At 40.5% G+C, this 13,270-nt stretch overlaps 1 protein-coding gene across 1 annotated transcript in view; it reads right to left on the reverse strand.

Annotated features, from left to right (window-relative positions):
- Positions 1 to 769: 769 nt before the first annotated feature.
- The window catches only part of LOC145354675 (ankyrin repeat and fibronectin type-III domain-containing protein 1-like), an 859,363-nt gene continuing 846,862 nt past the window's right edge, over positions 770 to 13,270 (reverse strand). Inside the window, exons 20-23 of the mRNA XM_080206110.1 lie at positions 8,883 to 9,049; positions 7,299 to 7,509; positions 4,212 to 4,879; positions 770 to 1,675 (exon numbers count right to left, since the gene is read on the reverse strand). Of these exons, the coding sequence (XP_080062236.1) occupies positions 1,388 to 1,675; positions 4,212 to 4,879; positions 7,299 to 7,509; positions 8,883 to 9,049 (1,334 nt within the window). The 3' untranslated portion in view covers positions 770 to 1,387. The remainder of the gene's footprint in view (positions 1,676 to 4,211; positions 4,880 to 7,298; positions 7,510 to 8,882; positions 9,050 to 13,270) is intronic.

Raw genomic sequence — 13,270 nt, forward strand, 5'->3', positions numbered from 1 at the left:
CAATAATTTGCTTGACTCATGTAAATGTATTTTGGAGCAGGAATAATGGGTGTAACATGGTTGAATATTCTGCGTAGCACCAGCTAATAAACAGCAGAACACCTGTAGAAATTACTGGCACCCTGCTTCATTATTTGGAGACGGGAAATCGTTACACAAATATATCCTCTTTCTCTGCATTGTACCATGCCTGTGTCACAGTTCATGCCCTAGATTTACTGTCAATGAATTCAACAATTACATGCATCTATAACCCTTAACTTATCAAATCAAATAAAACATGTTTAAAAAAAAAACTGGATCTTAAAGAGGAAATGTTTCTCAGTTCTTTCTTGTACTTCCGTATTTTAAAAAAAGTATACCCACTTATTTAAACTCTAATGGGCTGTTTCGCCTAAAAAAGAAGAGTAGACAGTGTCCCTACAGAGCTGACTTTGGCCTGTTAACAAAGGAAGGAGGAAGTTAGAGATAGGAATGCAATAAGTTGCTGGAAGAATCTGACACCATGAAGTGTGAGCGGTGTAAATGCCAAACAAGCTGCTACTGATTGGTAACGGGCTGGTACCATTTCTATCACATACAAAAAAGATTAATTTGTGTTACACATACCAAAGAACTTTGCTGTCTTCATATAGACAATAATTAGCACAGAATAACACCACATTTGATATTCAATGATCCTTTTGAACATAACATCATGCTGTTAGGTTTTGGACGCAATCAATACCCACAGGTTTGTAAACAAACAAAGGGAGGGAGGCTGCTTTGTTTCAGTAATACAAGGTCCGTGTAGAATATAGCAGCTTCAAATTTTGGAAGTTCCTCAGAAGGGGAATCAGTGACTCTAGTGGATACTTCCTCATTTCTGTTTCAAAATAGTTCGGGTGATTGAATAAATGTGCAAGAATTCCTAAAAGTCTGAAGGTACACAGAGCATAAATGCTGTAGAACAATTAATCTTTTTCCTCTTGCTTTATCTTCATCAGGGTGCTTCCTAGACAATCCCAAAAACTCCCCTCAATCCACAAAATCTGGATCCTGAAGACTCATAGGTAGAAATTAATTTCAGGTGCTGAGTAAAATGGGTGGTCAATGGAACTGAGTGTCAGGCACTTTGTATAAAGGGCTGATCCAAAACGTCCATTTTGCACCACTGCCCACGACAGATTTCTATCCTAAAATCTTTGCTCCTCTCCCTTCACCTTTTGATTTTAATACAAAGGCTCTGTCTTTGGTAAGATGAGAAAGTAGGTTCATATCTGGCCCACAAACAGCAAGGCTGAATATTTTGGTCTCATGTGCCTGGTGGGAGTTTGGTTGCTCCATAATGTTATACAGAAAAAAGAGTGATATGGACACCAGTCACTGGTATAGCTCATCCACCATCTCATACTGTTGTTGCTTTACCATACTGCACTAATAAGGGGGAATACTCTTTAATACGAACATATAATCTTCCCTTGGTCCATGGATTCTGTAGGGAAAGTGGCAGAAAGTCATCCTGTAGCCATTTCTCTGTGTTGTCCATGGATAATACCAGGCCAAAGTGATGCAGCTGGTCATCTTTGTATAACTGGGCATCTTTGTCACCATTCATTTTTACTGCCATCTCATTTGTTTGTCTTATCACCAGCTTAACAATCTCGCGTACTGATGTGCTGCATGTGACATGAAGCTAGAATTGGAGAAACAAAGCTGGTTAGGAACAAAAATGGTGGAAATAAGGTACTGCTTAAAAATGCATTCAGAAATGTCTCTAATCAAGGTTAAGTACAAAAGCAAAATACTATGGATGCTGGAAATCTGATATAAAAACAGAAAATCCTGGAAATACATGATCCAACAAAACTAGTAGAAAGATCAACATGTTAATGTTTCATATCAATTAACATCTGTGTTGGAATAAACCCGAAATTAAAAGATACAAGATGGTTACCTAGCACAAAATGGACTCTGTGAAAAGACATTAAGATATGCTGACTTAGGCACAGACGTTGCACAACGAGTTAAATTCTGGTAGTGTCTAATTACTACAGGAAATGTGCTATCTGCTAATGTCCGTACTTGTCTATTCTCCGAAATGTGTAACGATGTGATAACTGCTAATGTCCGTACTTGTCTTCTTTATGTATAACAACGTGCGAACTGCTAATGTCTGTACTTGTCCACTATTTGAAAATGTATAAAAGAAGTTCATCTGCCATTTTAAAGTTGAGAAGGTGCCTGCAAGCACTGTGGAGAGCCCAGTGCTTCTCCCAAAGCTTTGTCTGATAAACTACATGTTGAATCTTTAAATCTGATTTTGAGTGGTGATTTTCCCAGAACAATCTGTCAATACTGAAAGGCTATCAACATGTTAACTCTGTTTCTTTACAAATGCTGATAGGCTTACTGAGCATTTCCAGCATTTTCTGTTTTTGTATAAGGTTGAATAATCTTCAGGGGAGTACAATTTCCAAAAGAGAAAAGTCTGTGGCTAAATTACCATAACAACCCTCACCTTAATCACCAAACTAACAGTCACCCAAACCCAATCACCATTGCAACAACTCCAGCCCCAATCACCATTATGAACTCCAACCCAATCACAAGAATAATTCTCTGCTCCAATCACCATAGCAACAAAGTCTCACTCCAATCATCATAGCAAAATCGGCTCCACCCCAGCACCAAACAACTCCTCAATAACAACAAACCCAACCCAATCATCACAGCAAAACCCCACATTCCAATCACTACAGCAACATCCACTGCAACAACCACAATTCTCATCTTAATCACAACAGCCCTCCCCCCAATTACCAGAACAAAATAGTTTCCCCAATCATCTGATTTTTTTGTTATTTTGTAAACATTTTCTTTTGAGCTTGGGCCGAAGCATGTTGAGTATAGAGGGAGTTTTACTCCGTAACTAACCGATGTTATGCACGTCTTGGGTGGGTTTGGTGGCACAGTGTAGAGAGAACTTTTCTGTATCTAACAGGCACAATACCTATTCTATTTGATAGGATTGTATAAAGGGCACTTTACTTTGTATCAAACTGTTGTTGTACCCAGCCTGGAGTGCTTTATGAGCAGGTATTACATAAAGTTTATCTCTTCATCACAAGTAAGCTTACATTGCCTTATGAAGATAGGTTGAGGGAGCTGGGACTCTTCTCCCTGAAGAGACGAAGGTTGAGAGGCAACCTGATAGAGGTTTATAAGATGTTGAGAGGAATAGATAGGGTGGATTCTCGGAGGCTATTTCCCCGGGCTGAAATGGTCGCTACGAGAGGACACAGATTTAAGTGCAGGGAAGCAAGTACAGAGGAGATATTAGGGGTAAGTTTTTCACTCAGAAGGTGGTGAGTGAATGGAATCAGCTGCCGTCGGTGGTGGTGGAGGCGAACTCGCTGGGGTCTTTTAAAAGACTTCTGGATGAGTATATGGGATCTAATGGGATTGGGGGTTATAGATAGGTCTATGGCTTAGTAGGTATAGATGTGATCGGTGCAACTTGTGGGCCAAAGGTCAAGTTTATGCTGTATATGTTCTATTAACATTGCAATAAATTTAATTTGAAAATCCCCTGTTCAGGTGCACTGACGGAGAATTTAGCATGGCCAGTTCACCTAACCTGCACATCTTTGGACTGTGGGAGGAAACTGGAGCACCTGGAGAAAACCCACACAGACACAGAGAGAATGTGCAGCTGCAATATATTGGAACTCATTGGAAATACTGGAGAGAGTGAAGGATTTTATCTGAACCCAAATATCAGGACCAAATGGTAGTCCCAAAATCACATTTGCTAGTTGTAGGCAATGGTCAACAACTTTTGGGAGGTGGTTTCTGAATTGGCTGACTCCATGTTCACCGTCTAATTAAGAATGATGGGCACTTTCTTGATGCTGCCAGGCCAATCACTTCTGGAGCCTTGGCAGTGTCATCGGGAGAAGTAGGCTGTGCTGAGGCTGCCTGCTGGGAGTGGGCTGATCCAATCCCCAGCCCATCTTGGAAGCAGGAAACTGTCATGGAACTGTTCTAACACCGTGCTCTGCCCCTCCCCTCCCCACCTTACCCATTCCCCTGCCTCAAGCATGTCATGACAAGAGCAGGAATATTCAGCCCATTCGGCTATTTATTGTAGTTTGAACAGTGACTTTGTGCCCAAAGCAATATGTAGAACCAACCAGATTTTGCAACAAAGATTGAATGGACAGGCATACCTTGACACTTATCTCCTTGGACAAACCTGTGTGGTACTGGGGGTAAACTCTTAAACTCACAGAGTTCAGTTTTTTCCCTTCATAGTGCTGATCTTCTTTCTCCAGTGATTCTTGATGCAAGTTAATCCTTTCTGTGGAATCCTGGGATTCAGAATGATTTGTTAGTCTTGAGGTATCTTCAGAATGAAGAGGAGTGTCCGCATTGAAGGACAAACAGGGCCTATGCCAGTTCACACTTGATCCACTGGGTTTTTGTTCTGTTGCACATTCATCCATTGATTTAGGTCGTGACCAACATTTCCTCGGAACATGGAAGGATTGGGTTGGGATGTCAAGGCTGCTCGTTCTTACACAATAGGCCTGTCTTTTTTCTGTGATGTGCAAAAGCTCAAGCTGTCTGCTTGGAAGCACAAAGTCACTGTCATAGAGCACTGTATGCCTCATGTCCTCATGACTGCTGGTTACTAGTTGTGATTTGAGTTCATGTGCCTGAAGAACATCAGGAGCACTATCGCGCAGATTGTGGCTGGGTCTTCTGTTGCAGTCAGGGGCTGATGAGCAGATGAGATCCACTTCTTTTGGGCTCTGAGCTCTGCTAGAGTCATAATCACTGTCTGTAGTCAAAAACACCTCTGAAGATCCTTCCTCGTCTGACATCCCATGTAAATCTGGTTAGAGGGAAACGAATACATTCAATGTTGCTGTGAGTCTTATGGTACTGAATACCCTGGATTACCTGCAGACATGAGTGAAACAGCAACCAACTAGATTATGTAAGAATTATATCTAGGAACAGAGAAGCCCATTCGATCCATGAAGCATTGTAAACAAAATAACAATTTTTTATTTAGTTTTATTATGTGGCTATTGTTTAAATCTTGCCATCAAAAAGAAGGTGGTTAAAATCTTAAGGCTGGGATCTCAACTGTTTACAATTTATATAAAAGACCTGGATGAAGGGATGGTTGCCAAATTTGCTAATTACACAGAAATAGGGAAGTAAGTTGTGAAGAGGACATATGGAGTCTACAAAAAGATACAGATAGGTTAAGTAAGGGAAAAGATCTGACAAATTGTGTATAATGTGGGAAACTGTCAACTTTGGAAGGAGGAATAAAACAAAAGCACGTTATCTAAATGGTGATAAATTGCAGAACTCTGAAGTGTAGAGGAATCTAGTGCATGAATCACAAAAGGCTAGTATGCAGGTATAGCAAGTAATTAGGAAAGCAAATAGAATGTAATCAATGATTGCAATGGGAATTGAGTACATTTGTAGGGAGATTATGCTTCAGTTGTACATGGCATTTGTGAGACCACATTTCGAGTACTATGTAATTGGGTTAGAAGTAGTTCAGAGAAGGTTTACCAAACTGATACATGGAATGAGTGGGTTTTTATGAGGAAATGTTGGACTTGCTAGGCCTGTATCTGCTGGAGTTTTATCTATATTATTTATTTATTCGTGGGACATCAACGCCAGCATTTGTTGCCCTTCCCTAGTCCCCTTGAGAAGGTGGTGGTGAGCTACCTTCTTGAATTGCTGCAGACCATGTGTGCTGTGGATTAACCCACAATGCCTTGGGGGGGGGGGTGTGGGGGGGAGGTGTAGAAATTCCAGGATTTCAGCGGCTGCGAAAGAAAGGCGAAATATTTCCAAGCCAGGAAGGTGAGTGGCTTGGAGGGGAATTTGCAAGTGGTGGTGTTCCCATATATCTGCTGCCCTTATCCTTCTAGATGGAAGTGGCCATGGGTTTGGAAGGTGTTGTCTAAGGATCTTTGGTGAACTGCTGCTGTGCATCTTATAGATAGAAAATACTGCTGCTACTGAGCATCGATCGTGGACGGAGTGGATGTTTGTGGATATGGTGTCTATCAAGTAGGCTGCTTTGTCCTAAATGGTGTTAAGCTTCTTGACTGTCGTTGAAGTTGTACCCATCCAAGCAAGTGGGCAATATTCCATCACACTCCTGATTTGTGCCTTGTAGATGATGGACAGTTTTTGGGGAGTCAGGAGGTGGGTTACTTGCAGCAATATTCCTAGCCCCTGATCTGCTCTTATAGCCACTGTGTTTATGTGGTGAGTCCTGTTGAGATTCTTTAGTTTTTCTTATACTTTAGAAAAGTAATGGGGGACTGAATTGAAACAGAGAAGATTCTGAGAAGTCTTGACAGGATGGATGTGGAGAAGCTGTTTCCTATTGAGAGAGAATCCAGAATTATTGGTCACTGTTTAAAAATAAGGGCTCACCCATTTAAAATGGAAATATGGTGCAACATTTTCTCTGAGGATTGTGACTCTTTGGAACTGTCTTCCTGAGAAGGTGGTGGAAACAGAGTCTTTGAAGATTTTAAAGGCAGAGGTGGGTAGATTACTGGTAAACAAAGGGGTGAAAGTTTATCAGGGATAGAATGGATGCAGATTTGATGTTACTAACTATCAGATCTGTCATGATTTTATTAAATTATTAAATGGAGCAGGTTCAAAGGGCCAAATAGCATACTCCTGTTCCTTGTTCATATGTAGTACAGCTCATCTGGATAGCTAAAGGAGGGGTCTGGGGTAAAGAAGGCCAGGGATTGACAAATGGGTGCCTCTGCAGAAATTGCACAAGTACAGTTTGATCTGTGCTGTAACTAGCTGATTTCAGCCAAGGCTGCACTTGGAGAACCACAATTGGCCTCAGTTGGGAGGAAAAAAATCAGCAACCATCCTTTTTTGATCACCACTCAGGGCCTTGTATACAAAGTATACATATGGATATTCAGTGAGGAAAGTGATAGGTTCATTGATGCTCAATAATAGAGTATAACCTGTTGTCACTCATTGAATGAAATGAAATATGACAATTAGTGCGAGATATTAGAGGCAGATCCCATAACAAACCAGGGAAGAATATGGGGTGCAAAGAAATTCCATCAGCTCACTGACATGGGCCAACTGGGGTAAATGAATTTTTAGTTAATCACAGATCTAAGTAATAGATTACAACTGCCTCTTTCAAAGTTTTAAAACAATTCAAATTTAATATTTTAATCAATGACCAGAGCTTGTCTGGGCCCTGTGCTGTATCTCACCAAACTTACCAGTGGGCTGTTTGCGACTGGTCTCTGGGGAGGGGGTTGGGGAAGGCAAGTAATCTAGATTGGATGAAATGGATTGAGGATTGTCCTTTTTTATATCTGTGGTAAAATCCATCAGCCAGGTCAATGGAATGCCCCCTGGAGGCTGCTTGTACCTTGCGTACTGTAGAACATCCATTATCCAGCGCATCTCCCGCCAGATCTCTTCCATTTGCTGAAAAACATCAGGGGGTAATAATCAGAAAGCATGGAATATCTCAAACAAATAAGTTTGAGAAAGCTATACAGTACATTATCACTCCATAGACGTTCAGAAATAAGCACAGTCAGTTTTAGTTGACATTTGCAGACAAAACCAAGGGATGTTTGTGCTGGAGAATGGAATACATTTCAATTCAGTTTCCCAATGCCTGTATTACATAAATAATCTCTGATCAGGTACACCATAGGTTAGGTACACTAATGCCATCAATGTACCTGATCTTCAAGGTAAGAAGTGCACTACTACATTACTTTTTTTTATTTCCTAGAATAGAAATTCCGTGAACTTTCAAAAGCAGATTGCCAATTGATGCAAAATGATGGACAGGTTATGTATTGGACCGTGACAGTGAGACAGTCCAAACTTATTTATGTCAGACTCTCCCAGCCCGAAGACAGAAGAAGCTTTCATTGCATCAGTCTGACCAGGGTTTGCTGCCCAAATTCTCAACATATGCTCCTATTATACAATACTGATCAACATCTTTAGTACCTACAAGTTACCTGGTATTTTAAGGAACATTTCAGATCGTCTTTCATTCATTCCTCAGGCACTGGGACTGTCAACAAAATGTTTTACATTTTTAAAAACCTTCCTTCAAAAAGACACCAGGAGTCCTGGAGTGCTTTTATCCTCTAGAATTTACTGTTCAGGGAACAATAATAAGCTAAGAAATTTTTAAGATGAGCACAGCTTTAAAGAGGTACCATCATCCCAGAATGTTATGGTTTGCAAACAAACAGTTCACTCAGCAATGTGTGAGCAGTAATCTGTTCCATTTACCAGATTCTGAATAAACTGTGATTGTTTAGCCTATTGGCAGAACTTATCAGCTAGTATCGACATTGGGAGTTTGTTCTAAATTGTTGCCATTTAATTACTCACCAGTTTTCTTTCAACAAAAAATTCATCAATTAATGGAATATCCAGGGTGCTCACTGACAAAAGATGCAAGGGCTGACCTATTCACCTTAGTTGTACAGATGCAACAATAAGTAGACAAGGGATAGCATGGTGGTTAGCACTGCTGCCTCACAGTGCCAAGGATTCCGTTTGGATTCTCAGCTTGGATCACTACGGAGCCCGCACGTTCTTCCCATGTCTTCATGGATTTCGTCCAGGTGCTCCGATTTCTTCCCACAGTCCAAAAAGACATGCTGGTTAGGTGCATTGGCCATGCTAAATTCTCCCTCAGTGTACCCGAACAGATGCCAAAGTGTGGCTAATAGGGGATTTTTGCAGTAACTTCATCGCAGTGTTAATGTAAGTCTACTTATGAACTAATAAATAAACTTTTAAACTTTGAGCATTAGAATCCAGCTCACCTGAATAAAGTCTTGAACTTGCTGATGCCTCTGTTTAGCTGCTACTACCTCTGAGTCAGAAAACGCCTCCCTCAGTGCCTGTTGAGAGAGGAGCAAATCCAACTCCAGCAGCGCTGACACTTGGCAGTACTGGCTGATGAACGCTTTGTCATAGGTGAAGAAATGAACTGAAAGACAGAAAGCAGATTGTTACACTCAGCTTTATTACTACCCATAGAGCAAATTGTACTGCAACATGTCAGCACTCCAAGATGGTTCAAAATTCCAAGATTGTAGTGCTGACACCTCAGTCTTGTAAACTGACTGGTTTGCTCTCTGTTTGCTAAATTGATTGCTTTCCCTTTAATGACAATTACACAGCACAAGGTTTACTCACCAGATATTGGCACAATTTCAGCAAAAAAAAGGTTAAAATATTACACTTTTCTTGTCAATTCTTCTGAAGTTTATTATAAGAAAAATCCAATGAAGTGAAATGTATAATTTATGCAATAATGTTTCAGTAACCTTAATGTTTCATGTCTAAGCCATTTATCCAGTTTTCTGCCAAGATATGTTTCAGTAGTATTAGAAAACTTATTGCCAAAGCTACTAAGTTGAAAGGAACATGTGATATGTTGTTATTGTAGTTCTTTGTTAACCCATTTGTTTTCTTGTGAAATGTTGAGTTGAATTACAGCAGTGAGCGTCAGTAATACTGACAGCCTTGGGGTGTCTGAGTTACGATGTTAAGGGTAAACTGTGTCTACTGCTGTTTTAAAGGGAGGTGTTGGAGCTTGACATGGAAAAATATAGATTCTGGTTTTGATAACTAATTTTTAAAAAGATCACTGAATTTTGATCATAAATGTTTAGCTCTATGAAGGTCTTTGAGGTATTACAGAACCAAAGTCCATGGTCTATGTAAAGCAATCCAATTTGCTTCATTCCCCCATTCTATCCCTATAATCCTGTGAAATAACTTTTCAGGGGGCGGTATCCCTTTGCCAGATTCCCTTTATTTATGAACACTATTTTATTCATTGAGTTCCTCATGTTCACAATCAGAATCCAAAGTGCCAGAAGACTGGACACTTCCATTTTTACATACAGATGTGGCTCCCTGATTGGGCAGGCAATTATGACCTCCATCAGGGATATCTTTTGTGTTTATTAGGGGATATCTTTTGTGACCTCCATCGGGGAATTCATATTCTGAGAGCTCAATCTCCAGTGCCTTGTTGAAGTCATTACACCCTGCAAATTTATTTCCTCAATTTCCTTCTGAAATCATTCATTGCCTACTTCCACCATCAATGAAGGCAGCAAGTTCCAAGTTATTACCACTCACCACATAAAAAAATTCTCACGCCCTCTTACACCTCTTGTCCAAAATCTTAAATTGTGTCCCTTAGTCCTTGAAGCATTATCTGATGAGAACAGCTTTACTTTGTCCACATAATTTAAATCAGTCATAGATCACAATTCTCCTGAATTGGGACTAAGTGCTCATGCCAGTGGGAATGCTGCAGGGTTTCCCACTGGTGTTAGCGGCATCTATCAGGTGAGGTTCTGCCACTTGGAAGTTGCTAATTTATGCATGGAGGACCACCTGCTGGCCAGCTCCACAGTTCCATTTTTAAATGGTGACCTCATCTCCATGCTTGGAAGCAGGCAGCTCCCTCCCATGAAAAAAAAATGGCGGCTTCCACCAGGAGAGCACCATCAACCCATCACTAAAGAGGGGCAACCTTCCCTGCCACTCACAAATAACGGGTAATCTCACCCCCCCACACCACACAGGCATGAGCGAGATCCAACCCCCTTCTTTAGTCTTAAGGAAGTGACTAGTGCAGCTTCTGTCCACTGTCAGAAGTCTTCAGCCAAGACTAAAGTGGGAAAACTTGATTCAGAAGAGTTCTGTTGATAGAGGTTTAGTGACTTGCTTTGACTTTAATGGCAACCACACAGCATAAGCATGTCTGTACAGAAATGCAAAATGCTTTAATTGTCAAAAGATAGACCATACCATAACTGCCTGCTGAGAAAGGGCAAAGGCAGGAAAGAGAACTCATTCCAGTGGTAATGAAAAACAGCAATGCCACAAGGAAGAAGTTTACAACCTTGAAGTGAATCCAAAGTACTTAAGCAAAGAGGAATGAGGGCTGTACAATACTTATGATCACTCAAACAACAGATACTTTTGTACAAACATATTGGTAAATCAACAGCACATCAACGTGGATATGGATATGGCTATCAGTAGAAATAGTTATGAGTGCAAATTCAGTGACCTACCTCTAACCAAAAACATAGTTCAATTGAAAATCTACTCTGGTGAGCAATTGGAAAGATATGTTCAATGTTGCAATAATGTCAATTGACCCAGTGTTAATGGGTAAAGACTGGCTTTGCAAGCTAAAGTTAGACTGGAAGCATGTTTTTGTGTTGAGATGACCAAGAAGTTTGATCAGCTATTGAATTGCTACGGCAATGTTTTTAAAGACAGTTATAAAGCATAATCAGTGTGAAAGTGCATGTGAACCAGACCCAATACAAGACCAGTACATTGCAAGGCTAGGCCGGTTCCATATGTTCTCAAAAGCCAGGTTGAAGAGGAATTAAAGAAGCTAGAGAGAAATGGTATGCCGGTGAAAACTGATTGCAGTGATTGGATAACACAAATTGTAATAGTGAACAAGTCAGACATAACAATGAGGCTGCGTGGGAACTGCAAAGTCACGATCAGCCAGTTAGTAGTTGATGACTGGTGTCTGCTACCATCCTCCCAAGATTTGTATGCAAAGTTAGCAGGAACCAAGATTGTTACAAAGTTGGATTTGTCCCATACCTGTGCATCAATGTGGATCAAGAGAATCAACAATATCTCATCATAAACACACACGTAGGGTTACATTCCTACACAAAGCTGCCCAAGAGGGTAAAAACTTCTCCTAATATCTTCCAAGCTGCAACGGATAATATTTTGTAAGCAGTTTTGCACTGCTTCTGCAACTGCAACAGAGGAGGCTAATCTCTGGAATTAACAAGGCTCAACATGAAGTGAGAAAGGAGTAAGTGGGCTTTTGTGGCAAAGTACACATTTTTATATACAAAAGAAAAGTCATATTGAACTTGAAACATCGGCTGTAATTTTACCGTCCCACCCACCACACGAATTGGAGCGAGTGAGGCCTGGACCACGGGAAGATCTGTTGACCTTGGGCAGGATTTTATGGCTTTGGGTTGAGCGAGACTGTAAAATGTTGCCCGTTAATTCTGTTTCTCTCTTCATAGTTCCTGCCAGACTTACTAAGTTTTTCCAACAATTTCTATTTTTATACAAGGAATATAAGGATATGTTGATAGGGTGAGATGAAGTAGGATGGGAGGGGTCTTGTATGAAACACAAATACTGGCATAGACCTAGTAGGCCAAATGGCCTGTGGAGTAAATTCTAACTAAAGTATTCTAACATTTGGATGAAGCTTCTATTGCTCAATTTAGAACAGAAACTTGACCCGAAACTTAAAGAAGGCCTGCAAATGTAGTTCATTAAAACATTTGTAGTGCTGATATGGTATAATGGGGACATAAGGTGCCCCATGGACTCTGAGCTGTTAAGGCTTATTCTGTTTCTTTGTATTTCTTCACAATTTGTTTCCTGGTCCTTCTCCTAAAATAGATCCCACATCTAATGGCATCCTTCCCCATCCCATCTCCCCCACACCTACAGCCATTCTTTGTGCAAGAGCCCAGACAGTGATATGATTTGACTAGAGAATTTTTCGCTGATTCATCCCTTCCTGGTCAGAGTCAGTGATGTGAACAACATTGACATCAACAACTTACATTAATATACACCTTTAACATAATAACATATGCCATGGAACTTCACAACAGTGTTATTTAGCATAAAAAGGTGATATTAAATCATGTTTTAAGGATGAAAGAGAAGTGAAGAGGCTGAAAGGTGTAGGGAAGGAATTCCAAAGCTTAGGACCCAGGCAGCAAAAGCATGGACCACATTTTGTGGATCAATATAAATTGGGGATGTGCAAGAGGCCAAAATGAGAAAAGTGCAGATACCTCAGTGGATCATGGATATGGAAGAGATGACAGAGCTAGGAAAGGCTGAGACTGAAGGAACATGAAAAATATGAAGGGAATTTTAAAATTGAGGCATTGCCAGGCTAGAGGTAGGATAGGAGTACATTGGAAAAATCAAGTCTAAAGATAACAAAGGCTTGAATGAGAATTTCAGCAACAGATGAATTGAAGCGTGGAGAAAGGTGTTATTACGCAGGTGGAAATAGGCGGTCTTTTGTGATGACATGGATGTGTGATGCAGATATGTGGTCAGAATTTCATCTACTGGTCAAATACAACACCAAGACTTTGAACAGTCT

This window comes from Carcharhinus amblyrhynchos, chromosome 18 (assembly GCF_965287045.1).
Source record: "Carcharhinus amblyrhynchos chromosome 18, sCarAmb.v2.hapA, whole genome shotgun sequence".
Taxonomy (NCBI): domain Eukaryota; kingdom Metazoa; phylum Chordata; class Chondrichthyes; order Carcharhiniformes; family Carcharhinidae; genus Carcharhinus; species Carcharhinus amblyrhynchos.